The 25,032-nt window shown below is 45.9% G+C and overlaps 1 protein-coding gene across 2 annotated transcripts; it reads right to left on the reverse strand.

Annotated features, from left to right (window-relative positions):
* Positions 1 to 240: 240 nt before the first annotated feature.
* On the reverse strand, positions 241 to 19,256 carry LOC133446717 (axin-2-like). 2 transcript variants are annotated; one of them, XM_061724739.1, is made up of 11 exons: positions 18,866 to 19,256; positions 16,936 to 17,891; positions 13,766 to 13,906; positions 11,089 to 11,191; positions 9,490 to 9,630; positions 8,482 to 8,903; positions 8,250 to 8,399; positions 5,454 to 5,687; positions 5,234 to 5,338; positions 4,606 to 4,731; positions 241 to 2,111 (listed from the first exon to the last, which is right to left on the reverse strand). In XM_061724739.1, exons 2-11 carry the CDS (start codon positions 17,775 to 17,777, stop codon positions 1,985 to 1,987), a joined length of 2,391 nt encoding a protein of 796 aa, XP_061580723.1. In that variant the 5' UTR covers positions 17,778 to 17,891; positions 18,866 to 19,256; the 3' UTR covers positions 241 to 1,984. The 2 variants fall into 2 exon arrangements, with proteins under 2 accessions (XP_061580723.1, XP_061580714.1); XM_061724730.1 differs by having other exon boundaries at positions 5,454 to 5,690; positions 18,866 to 19,253.
* Positions 19,257 to 25,032: the final 5,776 nt, after the last annotated feature.

The following is a 25,032-nucleotide window of genomic DNA, read 5'->3' on the forward strand; positions in this document are numbered from 1 at the left end:
TGAGCATTTCAAAGAGTCTCTTCAAAGCTCCATTGTGTCGGATGTAGCGATGGACGGTGGCTGCAAAGAAATTGGAGCTGAGGAAGGACCGTTGGATATAAACTTTGTGGATAAAAAAAAAAAGGAACCACTTCAGAATCTTTGTGGGCCAAAAGTATGAAAAGGCGTAACACCAGACACCCAATAAAAACAAGTGAAACATTCCTGTGTGGAACCATGACAAAGTCCAGGCACATCGACTTTCATTTGAAAAATATAAAACTTTAATAAAGGCTACATCTCTCAATAATTACAATAATTATAGGTCCATGTAAATCTTTAAATGAAACTCTGTATATAATGTATAATTTACAGTTTACATAGAATGAAAAAAAGGCCATGGTGTAAAAACAAAACGAACAAACAAAATAAAACGACAAACATGATTACAGGACATTATTAAAAGCATAAAAATATCTTTTCAACATAAAACCCTTCTGAAAACTAAGGGATATATATTAAAACCCTGAAACAGGGTAGCACATGGTATGGCGTCCATGTAGGCACAGGTGCTGTACTCATAAAACACCAGCAGTCGTGTGGAGTTGGTGTGTGCTTGTGTATTCTGTGTGTGCATCACATGTGTCCGTATCCATACTTCAGAATGCATAATTACAATGTACGCAGGAGCTCTGCTGTATACGATGTTACCGTAACAACATTCAAAAGATACTGGAGCCATGTTTCTTCACCGTTTTTGCTTCTTTTCTTTTTTTTTTTTGTAGTTGTTTTGTGTTTTTTGACACGCTAGCCGACTTCTTCAAGAAGCCCCTTCTCAGTGACCCAAACTCATTCCTGTTGCCATGAGTTATTTTGGTTTACGGGCTGTAAACACTGCCGTTATTAGGTCTCCTCTTCGTGTGTGTCTTGAACGTTTTTCTAACCCCCCCCCCACCCATCCCTTCCCCTGCATCCCTGTGCAATGCCTGGTTTACAAACAAAGGCACAACAAAAAAGATTGAGCTCTGTCGCCAAAGAGGGAAGAAAACAAAAGAGAGAGGGTTGGGGGGGAGACAACGAGCGCTGGCAGGTGCTAAGAGTGGCAAAACTGGACTTTACAAACTATCAGCAGCATATAAGACCGGGAACTGACCGTCGGAATAGTGGGCCGAGCCTTGGACAAAGACCCTCGCTAAGGTTGTTAGTTCGGATCAGACGTGGCAACAAGGCAATGGGAGGAGTTAGGCTAGTGTGACAACCTTTAAACATTAAAAACAAACCAAAAAAAAAACAAAACATGAAACAGTATCACCACAGTATTCTCCCAACATTCAAAGCAGCTTGCCCATTGGCTGGAAACGGGAAGGGGGAGGGTACCAAGAGGGAAAGGTTGGGGTTTCTTTTTCAATAAATACTAAATAAAACTTTCAACTCAATACAAAAAAGCATCTCTATATATAATACATGTATATATACATATATGCATGTATGTATATGCACACGTATGGATGTTTTTTGTAACAATGTCGGAGTGTAACGTTAAGAGCAGGTTGGTGGCGCTGCTAGTCCGCTAGGCCGGTGCCGACGCACCATCGCTCTGGCGTCACGTCACAACAGTCATCTACATCTTCAGTGGTTATGTTCAAGAGGAGGCGGGGGCTCCCCCTCCGCCGGCCTCCGACCATCGTCCTCGTTCCCGTGGGGGTCCTGGAAGTCTGGCATGTCGTTCCCTTGTGTTTCTAAGGCTGGTTGGTAGAGAGAGTCAGGGAGGCACAGCACCTCCTCTGAGTTCGGCATACTTCATTGGCTCATCTTCCTTCAATCACTCCTCTTGTGCTGGATATATTAACTCTGTTTAGCTTAATATTACGAAATAATAATAATAATAATAATATTAATAATAATAATAATAAAAGAGTGTTTTACACAGAGTCCATTGCTCGAGTTTTTTAGGGACAGTTTAGCTTTTGGTTGGGCAGGGAAAGGCCTGGCTGGGCTCTGGCCGTCAGTCCATCCGCTCCACCTTGCCCAGGACCTTGCCCTCGTACATGGGCAACACAGTGGCGTCCTCCATCACCTCCTCGAACACTGCTCCGCACTCGAACTCGTCGCTCGCCTTCTTAAAGTAGTACCTGCGAGGGGGGAGAGAAAAAACAAGAGGTCTGTGATTAGCAAACGTCGGGCGTAGGGTGAAGGAAGCAAGGAAAACGGGACTGAACTCAAATGATATCTGACAGAGAGGCAGCGGGAGTGCACCTGATACACTTCATCGTGCTCTGAACCGCTTTGAGGCTCCGGCACGACTACTTACATATACACGCTCGCGCACAACTCCCTTTAGTCCAAATCAAACACAGACACACACACACACACACACACACACACACAACGAAGAGCCAGAAATGGATCCTGTACAAAACAACTTAGTCATAGCCTTCAATGCCATCCCGGCACACTTCAAAGGTAGCGCCCGACTCCACATCACACCGCTGCGCAAACAGAGCTGAACCCTTCATTTAAACACTCCCTGTGATAATGCGAGCTGCTCCAAACGGCCTGTTTGCGCGTGGATCCGTGCGCTCGTCTCCCCTGTCCACTTGCTCACGGTCACCCTGCAGATGCCTATCTGTCCTGCAAGGTCTTATTAAAGTTGAAGGGTTAATTAGAGGCTGTCTTAAGCGCGCCCTCCCTCCCTTTTCTGCTCTCCAGTGCCCTCCCTCCCTCCCTCTCTCCCTCTCTCTGCATCTCCATGCCTTCTAATTGGACTGGCTGTCAAATGAAGGGCCTTTCTGTCACACAGGTTGACATTTCAGGTGCCTGAGAGTCTGCCCGTTGCTGCAAGACCACACTCTGCTGCCTGTGCAGAACACACACATCAACTATGTGCCTCTCTCGCAGACACACGTGCAAACATTCGGGCCAGCTTTCCAATAACCGGGCAGGGGAGGAGTGGAGCCGTGCGCTGCTGCTGCGCTAGTGGCTGAGACAGGGGTTCGGAGGGCTCTGCCCCGGGCGCGGGGAGGGAGGATGGAGACTCCTCCGACCGTCTCTCCTGAAGGTCACGGGTCACGGCTCTAGCCGGGCTCGGCTTCTTCCTCCCGAGGAGAGATAACTCCCAGGGTTAGCTCGCTCCCAGTCACTGTGAAGTCTCCTGCAGCTCCTAATGATTCCTGCTCTCTACTTTAAACCCAGCAAAAGATCAGCAGGAGGGGATTTAATGATAAGCTTTGTAATGGAAAAATGCCTCATTCTGCCCATGTGTGCCTGCTTTCAGAATATAAAAATGGAGGAGAAAAAAAAAAGAGAGGGGAAAGCTTGGTGTTTATGAGCTCAGCGTAGAGTCATTCAGGCAACACATGCACAGAGAGGCGTACAAAATGTACAGCCTTGTTTTCAATCTTAATTGTAATCAGACAAATGAAGGTGGAGGGGGTTGTTTTCCCACACAAAAACGTGGAGCTTCATTAAATTGAATGTACTTCTGTACAGTTATGGCTTCCCCCGCAAACTTTTATGTTGTCTAAACTCTGCTGGGCATCATTTGAAGTATTTTGTATTTCATCTCGCAGTTTTCACCCATTTCCCGTCTAAATAAAATGCGCCACCTTCCTCAATGTAATTTTCTGAATTATGTTTCTGAGAATCAAACGCTAAAATTCAACTCACAAATAGTTCAAAGTCATCACTTTGTTGCAGGGAGAGAGACAGAAGGAGTCTTTCCACTGGAGCATGTTTTATGTGGCAGGATTTTTCGATCTTCCCAACATCTGGCACCAATATCGTCTGGCAGCGCTGCGGAGTACTGTTCTCTGCTGTACCGCTGCCATGTCCAAATTAACCAACTCCACACATTCTGCTGCCATTGAAGCCAGACCCCCCCCCCCCCCCCCCACACCCCACACCCCGCCCGCCCTTCCTCACTAGCTCGCTGAAGAGTTATGGGATAGCAGAGGTGCAGTGATTTCTCTGCAGGCTGCCTCTCCTCCCTTCGCCCAGCGAAGCAGATGTGGCCGAGGCTCGATGTTGACGTCCTGGCCTCGTCGGCTGTTAGCGCCACAACACTCTCAGACAAAACAAAAACCCTGCGCCGTGGCCCCGTTTTGAGCTGGCTCGCTCTCGTATCGCAGGGGCTTTACTTTTTGGAATTTGCCTCCATCATCAAGACAGTCACGGGCGGTGCGTTTGCTGTGCTAACTGCCATTAACAGAACAAGGTGCTCGCAGCGTTCGATTTCAAGGCCTGATGCAATAGTGCGGAGGAGGAATTCGAAAGGCATTGCTATGGTCTCTCTGTGCACAAAATAAAATGGTCTAAGCTTCAAAGCCATATTTATTAAGGCTGCCTTAGCATGGAAATCTGTACCAGATGTGAGAAGAAAGAGAAGAAAAAAAAAACAACAGAAAACACCCCCTCTCTCTTTGTGTGAGCTCTGAATACACTAAATCAGCCCAGTTTTCCCCCCCGATCTTTTCCACCATCAGGCCCCAGTACTGCTCTCTTATCAGACAAGCAAACCAGTCCAATAATAATCAATAACAAGCCGAGTAGAAGACTGGCCAAATCCGGACAGGTGTGGATAAACCGCCATCAAAGGGTTTGTAGCGTGGCTCGTGTGCTGACGCTCACCGGTAGTTGCCTTTCTTGCTAAGCTGTTCCTTGAAGTGACCCAGGGTGAGGCAGTGGGTCTTCATCATGCTGCGATAAGGAATCTCCTCTCCACAGAAAAAGTAGGTGACCACCAGCTCCTTAGACCTGCAAACACGACATGAAACAAACGTGAATGGCTGACTCAGACTTCCTAAGTGGAGCACGGGAATCTTTTAAGAATGGTTAATTAAGAAACGGAGGAGCTCGGGCCTAATGGTCAGGTGGAGGCAGCTCAACGTTCGACCACTAAATGTGTAAAAAAGGAGGCTGATTATTAAGAGCCACATCTTCATTTGGCTGTGGTGGGGGATGAGTGGAGAAGCTAGGATTCTAAATTAAAGCATGTTTAATCTTAAATGATTAAAAAGCGAGAGGAGTTCAAAGACGTAGCTATGCTGACTCACAACATCTCTCTTTGAAGGAAGTGAGAAAAATCTGGGAGGAAAAGGGCGAAGACACGTGCCTGCAGAATGAGGGAATTCTCCGAGAAAAAGCATCTAAGTGAGGAATTAAATTTGGGAACCTCAGAAGTAAATGAGTGGGAGATAAGAACGAGGGATACAAAGACGGGATTAGGAGAAGTAGAAGTAGAAAGAAAAGCACGTACTCGTCTGCCTGGGGTCCGGGGTTGGCTGGAGAGCTGCCTCCAGCGGGGAAGGCAACAGCTGGATGGCTCCTGTCCCTCTGAAGGCTGCTGGCTGCTGTTGAATGCCTGTTCAGAATCAAGAAGATCAATGACTTGTTCTGAAAATATGAAGACACACTCAAGTGGTTAGTTTGTTTGTTGTCTTTTTTTTGGTTTTGTTTTTAAATATGATTTTTCCTACCTTTGCTTTGGTGGTTTGGAAACCTCCTCCAGCCTGCGGCAGGCCTCCTCCAGCTGCTGCAACGTGTTGGGTGGGGGTAAAGGTGGCATGGCTGGATCCTGGATGAAAGGGTGGCCTGGATGATGGCCACGGAACTGAGCGCCGTTGCCAATCCCTCCTCCGCCCCACGAGGAGTTGGTTCGAGCAGGGAGGATCTTGGAGTCGAGCGGGTTGGGCTTTTTGAGGCCTTGAGAGCTGCTGAGATAAAAACAAATAAAGAAACATTGGTATAGGGCGCTAGCTGTGAAGCAGGGCTGGGGATCGATTCAAATGTCAAGAATCGATCCCATTCCGATTCTTAAGATTCAGAATTGATTATCAAGATTTGATTAGATTCGATTCCGATATTGATTTGGGTTAGTGTTATTAAAACTGTTTCTTGAGCTGTTGCATGAATTATATGACTGTAGTTATGCAACATATTAATACTAGTATTATATTGAGATTCAACAGCAAGTATTGGCAGCTAATGATGCTGTAAGGACCAATCAGCTCCCAGAATGCTGATAGAACTGCTTTCAGAAACATCATGTGGGGCAGAATTACTAAACAGATCCAGGGCAGCAATGGTATGAAATCGGTTTTATTTTTTAACACATTCCATTTAAATTTTTTCCATTTTCGGTATATTTCGGTTTTTAATTTTTGAGGATTTGGTTTTTAGCATTTTATGCAAATGTAACCCCAAGACAGTATATAAAGTAATGAAATATAGACAATTTATGCAATTATAACTGAAAACTTTAATGTTTTCATACCTTTAAACATATTTAAAGGCAAAAACATGGCACTAGTTATTCTCGTGTCCCAACAAAACATTCCTTATTTGGGCATAAACAAAAAAATACCAAAAGTTGGAATGTAATGATGAAAAAATAATAATAATCGATCTTTAGACATAGGGCTGAACGATTAATTGCATTTGCGATAATATCGCGATGTGATAAAACGAGATTTTCTAACCGCAAAGGCTGCGATTTGACCAGTGACGTCATCTGGTCACGTCATCTGGTCACGTTGCCGGCAGCGAAAAAAAGTCAACAGTGCCGCATGTCCGCCTGTAACCTACTGTTTCTACCATGGCCTCAGTGTTAGGGCTCGGCCAGGTGGGGCTTTATAAATATATGGGCTTTATAAACGTATTAAATATATGAGCGCGGAGTCGGCGAGGAGCTGCGCGCGGCGCCGAGCACGAGCCGGGCGCACAGCGAGTTGCGCTGTGAAGCCTGATTTATGGTTCCGCGTTAAATCGACGCAGAGCCTACGCCGTGGGTTACGCGGCGACGCGCACCGTACGGTGCACGTACCGCGTACCATACGGCGTTGGCTCTGCGTCGATTTAACGCGGAACCATAAATCAGCCTTAAACCACACCTGCAGCAGGTTAAACAGCGGGGCTGCGAGTTCATTGCTGGTTCGTTTTGTTAACTCTGAAAGCTTTATTGGTTTGTTTGTTAGTTTGCTGGTGTTTTTTTTTTCTCTCTGTGATTTTTGAGTTATTTATGAAGAAGTTCTGAGTTCCCTGTGAGCAGTACTCTAGTTGAAGGGGGATGAAATAAAAACGGTCCAAATCATCCCCCCCTGTAAAACTGCCATCCCCCCTTTCCATCCCTTATGTCATTTCATCAATGAATGTGGTTTTACTGCTATTTCAACATTTAGAGTCATCACCAGAAAAATAACACCAGAAAAATAACTTATTTGACAATTTTCACCTGTTTCAAGTACATTTTCACTTGAAATAAGTAGAAAAATCTGCCAGTGGGACAAAATTTATCTTCTTATTACAAGCAAAACAATCTTGTTCCACTGGGAGATTTTTCTACTTATTTCAAGTGAAAATCTACTTGAAATGGGTGAACATTTTTGTTTTTTCCAGTGATGAGTCTTTCTTTAAGTGTAATGACATTTTTCTTTTACTAAAATGAGACATTTTAACTAGAAATAAGACAAATATTCTTGTTAAGATTGTGAGTTTTTGCAGTGATCCATGTTACTTATCCTGTGAAGGACAGAGTCATATTGATAAGTTCAGAAAAGTGTTTTTTATTGTTGTGTTTTGATGTATTTGATGTAAGCCCAGTGGATATTTAAAGCTTACAGAAGGCTGCATTTAACTGCTGCTATGTCATTCCTGCAGTATTTCTGCAGGTCAGTGCTATTATTTGTTATATATTTCATTATTTGTAATCAGCACAAATTATCTGTCCCCATATGATAAAATCCACCATCCCCCCTGATTCTTTTTTTTTTACAACTCGAGTACTGCCTGTGAGGAAGGTTTTTTGTTCCCTGTGGGAGTTTTTCTGTGTTTTTCTATTAAACTACGCCTCGTTTTGGCTAAAGTTTAACCCGGTTTGGTGTCGTGCGATTGGGTTCAGAGAGAACGACCCATGTGTAGACGTGTTAAAGAGGTAAAGGCACAGATTTGTTTTCTTTATTGTTGTAATCTGTGCTTTAAATAAATCTGGCATTGTTTATTATAAAACAGACTGATTTATTGCTTGTGTAGTTGAAAAATACATGAGAACAGGACCTTGAAAAAAATAATCGCATATTAAATCGCAATCGCAATATTGAGGAAAAAAATCGCAATTAGATTATTTTCAAAAATCGTTCAGCCCTATTTAGACATACCAATCGATTTTTAGGAATTAATATGAGAATTAGATTCGGAAGTTGATTTTTTTCAACACAGGCCTAGTGTGAAGTCAAGTCTCCGGAGGGAGTAGGGAGGGTTGCCTGAGCGACAGTTACCTGTGTGGCTTGTGCTTGCCCTGCCGCTCGCTCTCCAGGATCCACTGCCAAACATTCTGAGAGCGGTCGGTGGAGACGAGAGGAAGGCATGGCGAACACACGCCCTCCTCGCAGGCCTTGACCGGCCGCCTGGACAAAGTGCTGCAGCGCCTGGACGACCAAGGAGAGGCAGGTTAGCACCAGAGACGGCGCTACAAAGTCTCAATCATGCAAGCTTAGGAATTAAACTCACGCAGGTGTGAAGTCGGAATAATTGGCGCCCCCTGGAGGGCAGAGGCACTGCACGCGCCGAGCCGCCTCCGTCTCGATCTGCTCCTTGGTCTTGGGCCCAGCGTGGTGGTGGTGGATGTAATGGTGGTGGATGTGCTTGGTGGGCTGCCGGCCGGCCACCAGAACCTTGGCGGTGCCGTTGTAAGCGTCGAAGAAGGCTCCGTGACCGGAGGACACCAGCGTACCGGTCTGATCCGGGGAGCGCGAGCGCGGCGAGTGCCGCACCACGCCCGGAGACTGGCAGCCGGGCGTCTTCAGCACCCGGGACAGGTGCTCGTCCAGGATGGCCTGGGGGTCCTCCTCACCCTGGCCGCCCGGCGGCAGCAGAGGCTGGTGGAGGGACGGGCCGCTGCTCAGGTCATTGCTCTCCTCCCTTTCATCCTCCTGCAAAGAAGTCCAAATTTAAGCAATTGAAGAAACACTAATAGTCACATGGGGAAAAGCAGCCAGCAGAGGAATTTCTGTCTCAGCTTACATCAACTTATATCTATCATCCTCTGAAGTCAGAGAGAGCAAATGCCTGGATAACTTGATGTGAGCTTCCTTTTTGCCGCACTGTTATCTTCGCTAACAGGCTTTCGGTGCGCTTCATCTATAATGCAGAATGTGCCTGTGCCTTACAAAGAGACTGGCACTACACATATTCAGCAAACGTGCCACTGGAGAGTCGCTAAGTGCTGTTTGAGAGAACTTAAAGTATGTCTAGAAACATAAGTTTGAAAGTTCCTCCGCCAAATGAAATAGGGGAGGACGTGAGGAAGCACCTAAAGACAGACTTTTTAAATCCCTTGGTCTGTGCCCTGTTCCTCATCATGCTGAAACTGGGAGAAAGGCTTTTCTAGTGAAGTCTAGGATCCAAGTTAACCCGAGAACCAGTCTCCAACTAACTTGGATCCCAGGGAGAATTTTAAAGTGGCAGCCATGTCTTCAAGTTAGTGATAGTGGCAGATTTTTTTGGTGCATGCCTGACCTCCTGGATCTGCTGTAGCCTCTCCTCCAGCGAGCTCATTGTGTCCTGCTCTCGCTTCAGCTTCTCCAGCTTGGCGATGAGCTGGGCGGCAAAAGCCGAGGGCTCGACGGGGGTCATCTCCTTGGGCAGCCGGTGTGTCCTCTGCAGGGTGAGAAAAAAACACGGATGCGGGCACTTAAAATGTGTGTGCGGGCGTAGCTACTTAGCGTTTCCGATGGATGCAGTATGGTGCATTAATCCGCTGCCCTTGCCCCCACTGTCTTGTTCCAAAAAGGCGTACAACCCTTTCCAAAAAGGCCTAATCCACACGCCCTTGCCCTCAAGCTAACCTGAACATTCCTCGCTGCCCAAACCGCCCCGAACGTCCCCGTGCCCACTGCCCTTGGCAGTGCCAAGCTGCTGGGCAAGGGGAAGGGAAGGGGGTAGCGGTGGCGGGGTAGCAGTTGGTCTCGCTCGGAGGGGAGGCCCCCTGCCTGCACCCTCTGTAGCCCAACCAAGCCATCAGCAAGGAAGCCTCTGAAGTCAGCACACTTCAAAGGGCCCTTGTCAAACATCAAACACACACTAGGGGTGGGAGGGACACGCAGCTTTAAATCTCCGAATAAAAGCCAGATATCGACAGAGCGGAGTGAGTGAGGAGAGGAGAGGGTAAGAAAAAGGGAAAGGGTGACAGAATTAACAGCATGAGAGGAGGAAGAGGATTGAGATGTGCGTTTGTGGAGTGGCAATGGTGCCAGAGTGAGAAGGAAGGGAAAGAGGGAGGGAGAGGATAGAGGAGTCAAATACTGGGAAGATCTGAAGGGAAGTAGTAATTTATTTCCAGGCTGCATGCAGGGCAGCTCAAAGGTACTCTAGTCATATTATCCTCCTTTTTCTTAAACTATATGCACTGGATTCTCTTTCTCCCTTTCTTACTTTTTTGTTATTTGGCACACTGGCTTTCTTGATTTTGACTCTTTTTCTTTTTCTTCTCTCATCTCTTTGTAGACACGATGAAGGGAAGAAGAAGAAAGGCAAGCAGAGATGCTGGCAAAGGAGCGCCAGCCCTGCACGGGGCCCCCGCTGCCTGGGGCTGGTGCATCATGGGAGACAGAGCCATCTCCAAATCAGTAGGGAGACATTAAAAGAGTACAAGTGGGAAAGGAGAGAGAGAGGGGGGGGAGGAGAGAGTGAGAGAAGAAAGTACAAAGGAGAAGAAAAAAAGAGTAAACTAGGGGAACAGACAACACAGCCAAATGCATGCACAAACACACTCATCCCCTCAAAAAGCACATACGTGTGTTTGGATATGAAAACAAAGGAATTTCATATTTATTTTCAAGCTTCCTAACCTGTGTCAGACTGTTCTGACCCAGTTCCTTAAACCTTTCCACAACAACTTCAGCAGGTAAAAATAAAAGGGGGAAAAGAATCTGGATCTAGGCCCAGAAAATAGTGCAAAGCTCAATGAAGTAGAATTGTGGCAACAATTCCTCTTCCAGGGACGTAGCAGTGAGATGATTCGATAATCTTACTGATACATGTTTTGTTACTGCTAAAACTATTACAACGTCTAATGCCTCTCCTAAGAGCAACACTGTTCCATTATCTGATACTTACGGGGAAGTGGGGTAGCGTGATTTGACCGTTGATCTTAACACTGCGATGCATCTCTCTCTGGAGCTGCTTCTTGGTGCCCACCTTGTACGGAGGGATTCCATCTCTGCAAAGCACAACAATATCACACATTTAGCAACCCTGGTAACAACCAACAAACTTAACTGCAGAGCCAGTGTAGTTTTGGACCATTTTCTGTAACTGACACCTCAGCAACAACGGCTTTGAGAGGAAGGTGCCCATGAGGAGGGAGTTCAATGGTATCGCCGAGGCAACACAGCTAAGTAATCAGTCACTAGGCACGTTTCTGCTCAACAAAGAGGTCAGGCAGGGCTTGAACTCAAGACTAACGAGTAAAAAGACATTACAAAACCACATCAAGACAAAGGCTGAGATGCACCAAACACTTTACCGCCGGTTTCCAAAACCACAGAGCACTGATAAGATCACCACACCCCGTGTCAACTGAGACACTAGTCATTTAATAAGCTGAGGAATCAGCGCAAACCTTGCCGCTTTGAGTGGAAAACTGCAAACGACTAAAGCATTCAAGACTTTTCTAGCTTTGCAGCCTGTAAAACTAGAGATGTATCGAGGGACACCAAAAGTCTCCGGACAATTAGGCGTTTATTCTGGGAATCTCTTCCTCCATTTTTTTTTTCACTCTGCCTGCTAGCTTTTCCAGTCAGTTGCCACTTAAGCTTGGCCAATTATCATGGCCATTTTGGCTGCTCAGAAGTGTCTGACCTAGCCCAAACGCTACTTTTTCTGCTGCCTCTTTGAAATCTCACACTCATGCACATATGCACCCGCTGCCATCTTCGTTTGGCAAGCGCTCTGCAGTGAGCCTCTGATCTCAGCAACATCAAAAGGCTGGTTTGTAAGATAAGGTAATGTTTGAAGTTGGTGCAGCAGCATTCCCCAGTGTCCAAGTAAATCCATAAATAAGATATAAGCAAAAAGAGAAAAAAATCCCCCCCCTCCACCACCCTTCTTGCCCCTCCTCTTCCCAAATTCTTCTCTTCTTATTCTTTATCCTGGAAATGAGATTCAAATTTGCACTTTGTCTTTTAACCACTATAAAAGGACACATTTACCAAATTGTTCACTTGAATGAAAGAGTCAGAATCTGAAGAGCTCGGGAAAAGGACAAAAAGGATCTCCGTGTCAAAGACCTTGTTAGACATGTTACATGAATATGACTTTGACTCATTGTTCTGCAATGAGTTTTTCATCTGAGAAGCTCTAGCAAGTCACACGTCAAAAAAACACAGATTAAGGTTGGTGGTATCCCCCGTGTTGCAGGAAGGTTCTTGCAAAATGAGACTACTACCCAAAAAATCAATGTTTCACACACAGCACCCCTGGGAGTACAAGCCATCCTCCCTACAGGCGCAGGAGGGAACAAGAGAAACTCTTCAAAAGTGAAACTCAACAATCCGGAGCAACTTGTACACTAACCAAAACCCCAAAGTTAGCTGCAAACAAAGATGCCCAACCTCCCGCTCGCTATCTCTGTCCTTGTCAGTGTGAACGGTCCCCACTCTTGCAGACGGTTAGGCGCTTTGTCCAGCTTTTGGGGAAGAGAAAACAGCCGTGGACTCTTTCACGGGCCTTTACTTTATGGCGATCTCCTATTCAGTAGTGCAAGTCATTTTCAAAGCAGCCAGCCACCCTCTTATCCCACTAAGCTCCCCTCACCTAACAATAGGCTGAAAGCGATTCAGTTAAGCTCTTTATACTCAGTGCACTTTATTTTCTCACTCCCTTGCACTTGGAGCCCCCAACACTCCAGCAAATACTTATGGAAGGTAGAAGTGAGAAGATTTGAAGGTGATTTCATGTTGTTATTTTAAGGGGGGAGTTTGAGGGTAGCCTGGGAAGGGGAGTTCCTCATGCCTTGTCCGAAGGTCTAGAATTGAGTAACCCCCAGTTAAAGCCTTGCAGACACCTGATCTCAGCACACTGCAGAGGCCAGTGGCAGGAAACCGACCCACCATGTGAGTAAGCCTTCTTTCATTTGCTGCCAACATTTTTCAATGAGTTTGTCTTGAGGCCCGAATGGCCATTTCCCCTGCCCGACTCCTCCAGTTCTTCAAAGGGAAAAAGCGATTAGATAATATGAAAAAAACAAGTCTGTTGTGGCAGAAGGGTGGGTGGGATGGATACATATCAACTTTGAGGAAAATGAGGCAACGCCCCCATCCACATCAAGACGTTCTTATTTTTTTCCTCCCTTCTCTGTAGCCTGCAACACATCAGAATAAACTTCAAAAGGTCTTCAGTCATAATGACTTTCCCAGTTATCTCCCTGGAGGCCACAGCAACAACTACACATTAACAGAATTACCTGGAGTCAACCATGGAGGATAATTAAAATACATTACACACCATTATTCCTCAACAGTGCATTCCCCCGGCGCCAAGAAAAGCTGATCCTGTTGAACTACATGGCCAAATATTTTTCTTCACACTCCTAGACTTTTTCCTGGAAAGGTGTTGACTCAAATCTGGTCCAGGCTCGTTTAGATGCAATGGAAATAATAAAATTTGCCGAGTTTTGGCAAGGTCCGCTCCACGAAAATGAGTCCTTTTTTTTTTTTTAAAGTTGCTGCTCTATCTCCAGAGCCGGCTGGGTTGTAACGGATCTGATCGATTGATAGGAAGCGTAAACACTTACACACTGCTGTCGGTCATAGACATGGAGTCGTCTGTTGTGGCATCGCTGGAGATCTCGCTGTCGTTGGCACTGGTGGCAGGGGCAAAGATGTAGCCAGAGTTGACAAAGTATGGACTGGCAGGGTCTCCTCGGCGGTGGGACCTGCAAAAGACCCGGGGAAACATTTGAAATGTGTTAAATGTGATGGTCTTTACAGATTAAAGTGAAGACAGAAGAGAGAGGCGTCACAGCTGGACAAGGTTTGTTTGCGCCTTTTCCTGCCCTTGTTTATTTTGTTCTCTGCAAATTTCTGCTCATAAGGGTAACTTTCATGAGAGTTTGGGGCCAGATGGATGTCACAACAATGTTATAGATGGATCTTTAGGTTCTGTTTTTATTTTCTCACTTTCCTTTTCAAGGATCGAGTGTTTGGGGTGTGGGGTTATGGGTGGAGTGGCTGAAGCGAGCAACCTTGCTGAGAGTGAATGAACAGCAGCATTTCCCTTCTTTTTCCGCCACTCTTTCATTTGCATCAAACTCCTGATCTTTTCCAGTCTTCTAAAAACTCAGCTGTCTTTGTCCTGCATGCTCTCCCGCTTCCACTGCTCCCTGCCATCAGCCCGTTCTGGGGCCCGTCCCTCATCATCTCTCCCTTGCTTTGCTTTCTGAAGTCTCTCTGTGTCTTTTTTGCTCTCTCCTGCTGTGTTGCATTCCTGTTCCAGTAGTGAAGGGGGTGGACAAGGAAGAGGGAGGGAAGGAGAGGAAGGGGGAACTTGAGCTTTAGAGAGGGAATGAGAGAGAAGGAGAGAGGGAAAGGGGGAAGGTGGGCCCCTTTCTTTATGAGAATGCCTTCTGCCGGGAGTGCTGAGGAGAACCCCAGCATGACTAAAGCCATAGGCCCCAAGCACAAATCTGACCTTTGGAAGGTCCACGCAAAGAGTCAGGTATTTAGCACAGCTGGGCTCTCTGCACCCCCCTCACTCTTACTCTCTTTTCTTTCTTTCATGCTCCCCCCCTCCTTCCTGTTTTTCCCCCTTCCCCTCCTCTTGTCTCTCCGTCTCCCTCCAAACCATGCTTAGTCTCCTGTCAGACAGATTTTTCTTTCAATAGAAGAGATATAAGCGTTGGATAGAATAGACAGGGAAGGCAAAAACCCTGACTCTGTGGCTGGAGATGCGGAACCGAGCCGAGGATGTTTTGTTGTTGTGTTGTTCAAACGTCTTTACAGTTGAGGATTGAGGGGCTCTCAAAAAATGATGGGGAGAAAAAAGAATCTGTGCAGTGGCAAAATTAGTTCCACATGTTTGAGATGGAAACTGGTTGACCTACAGAGATGCTGGTGGTGGTGTGGTGTGGGGTGCGCGCTCTCCCTCTCTACTATTCTTTTAGGGAAAAACAAAAATGCAGGGCATCACACCAGGAAAGCTGGATATGCCCACATGTCAACAAACCCTGTGCTTATTGGTTCCTGACTCAACATGACCACCTTTAAGCAAATGAGCAACAGCGCTCATGTTATCTGACATCTGCTCACATGGAGGATAAAATCCTCAAGGGAAGGCTTAAATAGACTTATTACATTTAATCACCTTTTTACGCTGTTATTAAAAAAGTCATGCTGGAGATAATTTTGATGAAAGCTTATCTTTAAATGTTTAGATTACTTAACAAGAAATGTACGAATTATCAATAAACTTGCACTATTTTTTTTTTTTTTTTTTTTACACCAAACTGAAGTATTATGGCATTATCAAACCTCGAAGGAATAATTGAGTCCAGATGTGTGGACAAAGTTGTTTAGTGCGGGAAAAAAAAGCTTTCCTTTGAAGCAGACTCATGCATAAAATCCAGTTTAAAAAAAAAAAATGTGCCTGGCTTGAAAAGATTTCAGCTGTTGGACAATGTGTGGGACGAGTTAAGATAAAAGCAAATGCTTTCCACAAACAGTTCTGCTTTCATCTCTGACCAAGAGAACAATATCTCCTCTTGGATTCTGAGTCTGACTGCACAAGTTGTTTGAACTCAGCTTTAACATTTTCCCCAAGATTAAGGAGACTTTGAGACGGCAAACAATAACTATATGGCTTTGTGGGCGGAATAAAAGAAAAAAAAAAGTACAGAACAACTTTAAGATAGCACCAACGCCGCTTGATGTAGCTGTGACAGTCGTGAGGCTCGGTGTCTGAATTCATTTCTGAACCGGAGGAAAGGGTTTCAAAGCACAGGAAACTTGAGCAAACCAGCAGAGGGCTTTGCCTGCAAGACACCATTTACTTAAAAGGAAGGCTCAGATGCATTCATGTTTTGCACTCACCCCGCCTTCTCCACCACTTTTCCACTAACTGCAAGGCAGGAGGGCACACGTATACAGGCATGTTTCCTCTGAGAGAGCCTTTGATCATGTGGCTTTACCTCACTAGAGGCATTTTTGAAATATTTGGCCAGATTTAATGACTCCAATAGGCAATGTCCAAACTAAGCACTGAGATGCAAATAAGACAGGTACACATTTGTGCAAGGTGCTTCCTTCTAGGGCTGGGCAATATATTGAATATACTCAATGTATCGCGGCTTCTACTCTGTGCGATGTACAAAATGACTATATCGTGAATATTCGAGTATACATTGTCATGCGTTTGCTTTTAGCCACGGGCATTAAATTACAGACTTTTCTCACTCTTTCTCGTCTCGTCTCTCCTTCTCAGAGACATAAAACAAGCACACCTACTTACATAGTCAGTCACGTGCGTTTGACTAAGTTGTGATTTCTCCCTTTTTTGCATGAAAGTTTAAAATTAGCACATGTTAATGCAGTATGAACAAGAATGTTTTAATGTAGACATATAGAATCATCATACTGGTGTGATTGTATGCATCAAAGTGTTAATTCAAGGCTAAGGCAAAATATTGAGATATATATTGTGTATCGTGACATGGCCTAAAAATATCGAGATATTAATAAAAGGCCATATCGCCCAGCCCTACTTCCTCCTCTTATTATTTATCTTTCTTATTATTGTTATTATTGTATACCAGTTTACTGTTTATAGTGTGTTATTATTATTACTGTGTTATTACTTTTACTTTTTCTATTGATGCCTCTTGTTTTTGCACTATCCGCTTTGCTGCTGTAAACTGTAAATTTCCCCTCTGTGGGACTATTAAAGGTTTATCTTATCTTATCTTCTTACCTGTAGCTGTTCTCCAGGACTTCAGCCGCTGTCCTTATGGTGGCTGTAGCCCTCAAGTTTTTTGCAGACAGTCCCACGACAGAACCCAAAGTTTTGGCCTTGAGATCCGCACAAGTCCACTCCTCTTCCTCCACGAGGGGAGGCAGGTATCCGCACATGAGCTTGAGGCCGGAGCCCAGCCCGCCGTGGCCGTGGCCGCTCATGTAGGCGGCGTTCTCGCAGCCGGCGCGCACGTATTCGAGGTATATGTCAGAGGTCAGGAACATCCGGTACGCGTTCTCCTCCATGTACGACTGGATCTCCGTCTGCGCCTGGTCGAACATGGCCGAGTCGACCTGCTGCTTCTTGATGATAGTATCCCTTATGAAGGTCTTGGTGGCGGGCTTGAGCCGCTGGGCCACCACGCCGCTGGTCTCCACGTACCGCTTGAAGATCACTTTGGCCACTCGCGGCGTTTTGGTATCCTTTAAGTCCATTTGGCGGAACCCGTTGCATGCGAACCAGAAGTCCAGCGCGTCCACGCAGTTCTCCCGCTCCAGGAAGGTCTTGAAGAGGTGAGCCCCGTCCCGGTCTCCCAGGAGGAAGTGCAGGGACTTGGTCCAGCGGATTAAGGGGGAGTCCGGGGACGCGCTGCCCTCCGGCTCCCCCAGTCCGTCCTCGGAGCCGCGCAGGAGCGAGGACGGAGCGGAGTCCTCCTTCCCTTGCTGGTGGTGGTGGTGGCTCCGGGCTCTCATTTTGGCAGGCCGGGAGCCCTCTCCCTCCTCCCCCGGCACCGGCGGCCGGGGAGCATCTTCTCGGAAGCTGGAGCTGCCGCTGAGCTCCGGCAGAGCCAGGCTGCTCATGATGGCTCCGGCGCAACCGTGTGAGAGTCGCCGAGCGAGGCTGCAGCCCCTAAAAATCCTCCTCCTCCCTCACTCTCTAAAAGCAGCGGGGGAGCTTCTCAGCTCCTCTTCACTCTGGAAACACACACAAAGTATTGATCTCATCAAAGCCCAGATTCCTGCTGAACTTCAAAAGAAAAAAGACATCAAGTAAACAGTCCCCTTTCAAAAAAAAAAAAAAAAAAAAAGCCCTCGCCGGGTTCACAAGGCAAGGCAAGTTTATTTATATAGCACAATTCAAAGTGCTTTACATCAACATTAAAAGCGGTTAGACAGTAAATAGCAAATAAAAGGAAATAAAATTATGAGAAAAGAAGGTAAAATAATAAAAAGCACAAGTTGCTGAAAACTAAAGTACATATCTATGCTCGCAAAAGAAATATGAAAGGCTTTTTTCTTTTTTTTCCTGCTTCATTTATCTATTTATAACCTAAATGAGAGATCAACTGCAACCTACTTTCTTTCTCCCCCCCCTCCCCGTGCATTGATTGATCTGCCACATCAAAAAACATTTTTACAGGACTAATCATTTCACAAAGGCTCACTCTTCTTAACCAAATCGTATCCTCCTCACAACTGTTGGCTTACACGTGTTTTCCTAACGAGTCCATGTCACAGGCTTCAACTCCAATTAATTCCCCGATCTGTGTCGGACGATCCCGCATCACGGAGGGATGCTGGTTGGTTTTCAGCCGGAGACCACGCTGGTCTTCACCGTCCCAAAAACACAGGCACAGACCGACACATTCTGCTCTGAAACACGACCGTTTTCGTGAATCAGAGGCAGGCAAAGAGCTCCGCGGGAGAAGCGAGCTTCACTATCATATATGTGTTATTACAACTCGTGTTATTCCCGAGCAGAAGCCGAGCAACGTGTCGGCACTACCAACACGAACAAGAAAAAGTGCCAAAGCTCGTGTCTGGAGCGCTTTTCAAAGCAAACAGCAACGATAGTATTTAAAGAAATCCCGCATTATGTCCCAACTAGGGCTGTTATAACCTCAACATTTTAAAACACAACCTATAAATGAGGTAGAAAACAGACATACCATCGCACAGCAGATCCAACCAAGACAAAATCCGGGGGAAAAAAAAAAGTTGAAACTCTTACTCCATTTAAATAATCGAATACAGTCCCAAAACTCTCCGGATCGTTAGTCCAGCTCAACAACAGCAACAATAACAAAAAAAAGCCCAACTATTTGAGATGTGAGCGGCTCCGCGTGTGCGCTATTTTGGCTGCACAAACAGCGCAGTACTTTAATGTACTCTGTCCCATTCAACAACTGACCTCAGAGCAGGCAGGCTCTGCCTATGTACATCACTGGGGGTGTCAAAGTCTGGAGGAGGTTCAAAAGAATGGAGGTGGAGATTTGGAGAGGAGAGGGGGGGCCCGGACTGAAAGAATACATCACACTTTTTTTTTTTTTTTTTTCCCCCTCAGCCAGAAGAGAAGAAGAAGAAGCACCACCCGACAAATATTCGCCTTTTATCTGGGCTACGCATTCATACATTCACGCTGCACCGTCTCCTTCTCACACACACATATACACACACACACACACACACACACACACACAAACGCAGACGTATAAGCTTCTTATCTATTTCACCGTATTTCTCGCCCACAAACAAGAAACATAGAGCGCGTTTCTCCACTTCAAAGCGGAGCAGCAGCACATGAAAGCGGCCGGGAGAGGGGGCCTGTGGAACAGCTTTTCCAGAGCCTACGGCGTAGGGTACGCGGCGACGCGCGCCGTACGGTGCGCGTCGCCGCGTACCCTACGCCGTAGGCTCTGCGTCGATTTAACGCAGAACCATAATTCAGGCTTTACCATCCATGCAGGCTCCCGACTATAGCCGCTTTAATTAGAAAACGTGAAAGGAAAGTAGTCCAACAACTAGTCACTCCCTGTCCCCTCTCTCACATTACTTTAATGTGGCCTGGTCCTCTACAGGTAGTGCTGGGAGAAGCCATGGCGGGCGGTGCAAGACAAGTCCTCCCGGCTGTTTCTGCACCGACCGGGCTGGAGGTTTAACGGCAGGACTTCAAAGCGAAAAGACCGCCGGCCTGGTCCCGGAAGATACATACAAAACAAAGCGCTCCGTCCTTCGCAATAAAACAGCACCAAATGACCGAGATTAGGAATAAACCCAAGCAGGACAGATCGAAATGACATAAAGTCTCCCGTCATGCGTTTCTTAAGGGAGACGGTCGCCTTTTAAGCGGCCATAAACGTTAAGTGAACTTTTCCCCGGCGCGGCGGGTTTTAGGGGTTTGCCAGGACCTTATCAAAGGAGCGCGGTCTCGAGCCGACTCCCCGAGGCTCCGCCGCGTCACCGGCCACTGATCCGCCGCGCCAATGGCGCTCTCCTCCCGGTCCGACTGTTACTACACAAAGTTTCAACAGAAACACAAAGCAAACAAAAGCGATACTTTTGTTGCCTGCTACTTCCTCGAGTGGATTTACCACCCCGTGGCTGAGGGGGAAGCAATAATATCTTTGACAAAGATTACTTTTTTACAATACATTCTGTTCATCACCTGTTTAAGACCCCTTTCTTAATTATTAATTTTGATATGGAGGGAGATTGGAACCATTATACTTTATTAATTCTCCTATCATCCCCCCCTAAGTGACACATTTATCAGAATAAGTCGGAAGACAGTTAATAATATAATCGTGGACAATGTGTTCAGTGATCTAAAACTTGTTCTTTAAGTTACAGGCTTGATTTGATAATCATATGGAGTGTAACTGTCAAATAATTTGCATATTAGTCACAGAATTTTAGCCACAAAGATGTCAGTGTAACACACTTGCCAGTTCCACATTCAGGGAAAATGGCACAGCATGACATTTTGATTGAAATTGGACACAGAGCAAAGGCAAGAGCTGTGCTCTAGTCTTTTAATTCACATGACTTCCCTAATGTCATTGTGACAGAATCTTAAAGAGTGGGTTAGACAGTGATCCAATCCCATGGTACTTCAAAGGGTATATTGTCCCTTTGATGTTGAAAATCAACTTTAAAGGAGAATATAATTAAATAAGTCAGAGGATTCAAATTCACAAAACTCTCATGATGGTACAGGACAAGACAACTAATGAAATCCAACTTCTCTGAGGTCACCAAGTGGTTATTAATTCATACTTGAGTTGGACATAGAGAAATAAGCTTAATACGGTGCCGTTCCCATGCGGCCTCAAAGTTGTGTTGGCATCTTTGTCTGTTAATTCCCAAATCTTGGTGTCGCGTTCTAGGGTGACATTGTCTCCCAGTCTGGCTCTTTTAATTGTTCAATAAGTATATTCTGTGATCGAAGGCCTTTATAAATTGTAATTTAGACCCCCACTGCTGCCTCCCTCCACACCATGAATACAATTAATAGACTACATGTTTCCAATTTAAAGGTTTTGCTTTCATCACATTCTATTAAGTCATTATACGAAAGATTAGCTATCTGACAAATAAAATGACATAAAAAAGTATATGAACATAGTCAGTACGTGCACATGCAGCGATTCAAGGTGGTTGGAGATCTGATCAGATAATGACATGCAGAAGATTGGATCAACTTATCTGATCACACATGCTGTTCTGAGATCAGACTGAATCAGATTGAATAAACCACTGTAACCAGAGCATGGCTGACTCCGTGACGCTAGGTGGCGCTGTACCCGAGGTAACCATGGTAACCATTTCAACAAAGAGCCACTTCCGGTTGACCTCCGCTTAACAACAAGGAAAAAGTGCATTCTAAGGGCCAATCCCAATTCTCCTTCACTCGCCCTTCTTTTCTCCACTCGCACTTCTTTTCTTCCCTAACCCCTAAAAAAGAAGGGGGAGATTTTAGGGCACTTGAGATCTAGGGCACTTGGCCCAGGTGCCTGTCCCATTTCTCCTACTCCCCCTCGTTTTCATCCCTAACCTGATCAGGAAGCAGAGAGCCAAAAGCTGTTTTAATTTCAGCTGTAGCGCTGTTAATATTGCACTTTATTAAGTTTCATATTTTTTCAGGTATAAAGGTAACCTTAAGATCCGCAACCGGGGCTCAGTTTATCCAAATAACGCCTGTTAAGAAATTTGACCCGATGTTTTCGGAGATGAGAAGAGCCGCCGCTCCCGGGGAGCAACCTCAGCTCACAGCCCGAGAAGAGACGTGTCCGCCGGTTCAGGCTGCTGCGTCAGCCCCGGGAGAGAAACTCTCTCTGGGACGCTGCTCTGTTGAGAATCACGCCGGCTGAAATAAATCATTTAGGAAGATGTTGGTTTAATAGATGAAATCTAACAGTTGTAGCTACGCCTGTTAAGAAATTTGCTCCGAAATTTAGAGATTTCTTTCTGCCGGCTCCGGAGTTTATGCCGCGTTCCATTTACCTCAGAAATCGGAAGTGGGAACTGGGAATGGCAGCCATCTTGGAATGGTAACTCGGGGGTGGTGAAGACTCTCCCACTTTCCCAGTGGGAAACCCCACTTCGAGGGGCGTTCCAGTTGAAAATTCCGACTGGGGACTGGGAAATCCCCACTTCCGAGGATAAATGGAACGCGGCATTAGGTCCGCGTTAAATAGACGCAGCCTACGGCGTAGGGTACGGCGTATTTTGTTTTTTTTATGCCACAGTTTGCAGATTGATTGTTGATGCGTGGGCTAACGTGTCTGCTGGGATTATTTTGCGAGCTTTTGCAAAAGCGTGCATTTCCGAGGCACCGCACGGCACGGAACGTGACTCTGACAGCGAGTAATTCGGACTGGCACAGCTGATTTAGCGGAGCTCTTTAATGCAGAAACAGAGGATGAGACTTAATGGGTTTGATTAATGTAAAAACTGAAATAAAGTAGCCTACAATCAAACAAAGTTTTGCTCCCGCTGTATTTTTAAATACGCACACTCCTGTGCTTGTGTGTGTGTGTGTGTGTTCTTGTGTGTGTGCCGTTTCGGTCGGTGCGCCGTGTGTGTTTTAAATACAGAAATATGACACAAGACTGCGGCTATGCCTTTTCACACGGCGCCCGTATGGTCGCGAAAATACAGTATTTATATATGAAATGTCAGAATAGGAAATATTTTGACGACACCCCTGAAGCAGTCACACGACACCCCAGGGAGCTACTACTGGGCAGCGTTGCGGTTGCGTCCTGCGTCGTCTCCTTTCACTTCCAGGTGAATCCCCTCCCCCGGGGGAAAACCCCACCCGGGGGAAATTCTCGAGCATGCGCAGACTGTAATATCCATGTCTCCGTACACATGGCATTAACAAGGCGGTTGCGACTGGCTTATCTAGGTGCTGCAAGCGGGTTGATGAATCCAGTCTGATCAGATTACTTGACTGACTTAAGGTGTTCACATGCAGTTTAAAAGTCAGTACGATGTGTGCAAATGATCTCCAACCAGTTTGAATCGCTGCATGTGCACGTACTGAGTGATCATATCATGTGGCCTTATTGAATGCACCTATTACCCTACATATTCAGTGCTGGAAGAAAAAAGAAAAAAAATATCCCAAAAAGTAAGTGAAGCCACTTCTGATGAAGCTAAACATCTGGAGTACCATTTATGACAGGAGTTTGGAAGCTATGTTGACGATACAGCTGCCTTCTGCCCAGGGACAGCTTTATTTGCCTCCAGCAGATCCCTTTTATTTCACATCTACGGCACTGATGAGGGGGGGCGTTTTTCCATAACACATAATATACCACCACAAGTATATTTGTGTTTGGTAGATTATTTCTTTGTTGTAATGATGCATCTTGGCAAAAAAAACGTATACCGTTCAAAAACCTGTTTATTTTCCTTTTAAACTGTAACACATTTGTCAGGAACATGCATTTGTGGGTTGAGCAGCAGAGCTTAGCATGTGGGTTGCACCTATGAAAAATTTGCCAAATCTGCCTGCCAATGCCAAACAGCTTATTTTTCTGTTGCTATTGACTTTTGTTTTGAGCTTCTGGTGCCCCCAGTTGCTGCCCATCAGGTGCCTAGTCAGTAGGTGTCTGCTCCAAGAAGCGGCAGGCTATGTTTGACTTATCCGGATTGGGCCTGTGCCATAGGGCAACCTCAAGCTGGTGTTCAGCAAAACCAAGTAGCAGAATTGTTTGGAGTGAGCCCTTGTACCATCTCCAAACTGAAGGCCAAGCCCCATAGAGACAGGCCCCAAAGACGACAACCCAAGAAGACCGTTTCCCCACTCTGTCAACAGTTAGGTACCGTAGGCTGTCTTCTACAGATTCTTAGTCAAGGTTTGCAGGACGATATGTCTGACAGCTCTCTGCCAATCTCCAATCTCATAGGGCTGCCAGGAGGCCTGCCATGGCCGCCCTTCACCATCAGGTCCATTTGCGCTAATGTCGCAACAGTTGCACTGGAACCTGAGCATGTGGAGGGACGTTATGTTCAGCGATGAATCCAGATTCTGCTTACAGCAGTTGGATTGTAGAGTTAAAGTGTGGAGAAGCTGCAGAGAGCGCTATGTTGATTGCTCCACTGAAAGAGTAACATCCGTTGGTGGAAGCAGTGTGAAGGTGAGGCTCGTCATCATTAGAGGCAATCTCAATGCAGAGAAATATCAAGATGAGATTCTCCAACCAGTGGTAATCCTATATCTCCACAGTCTGGGATTGAACTCTAGCCTCCAAGATGACAACGCTCACCCCCACAGAGCAGGTTTATCAGAGACTTCCTCCAGAATTTGGGAGACGAAAGGATGGGGTGGCCTGCCAGCAGTCGTGACACTTTTTGGAACAGCTTGGGTGTGCTGTTTTTGCCACAGTGACCAACATAACCACGTTGGCTGACTTGTGACAAATGCTGGTTGAAGGATGGGATCCATCCCACAGCAGTGTGACCAGGCTGGTGACCAGCATGAGGAGGAGGTGGCAGGCTTTTGTGGCTGTGTTTGGTTCTTCTACAAGCTAACAAGGCTCCTGTTTGTTAAATGGATCAATTGTGAAATTGCCAATATGTGTTGTTTTTTCAAAATTCAATCATCCAATCCACCAAACACCAAACAAGAGTCAATGGAAAAATAAGCGGTTTTGCATTGGCAGAGAAGATTTAGCAAATTCTTCATGGGCCCAACCCACATACTCAGCTCTGCTGCTCAGCCCACAAATGCATGTTCATTGCAAACGTGGCACAATTTAAAAGGGAAATAAACAGGCTTTACAATGGTATAAGATTTAATGCCAAGAAGCATTGTTTCAACAAAGAA

Source organism: Cololabis saira, chromosome 1 (assembly GCF_033807715.1).
Source record: "Cololabis saira isolate AMF1-May2022 chromosome 1, fColSai1.1, whole genome shotgun sequence".
Lineage (NCBI taxonomy): Eukaryota > Metazoa > Chordata > Actinopteri > Beloniformes > Belonidae > Cololabis > Cololabis saira.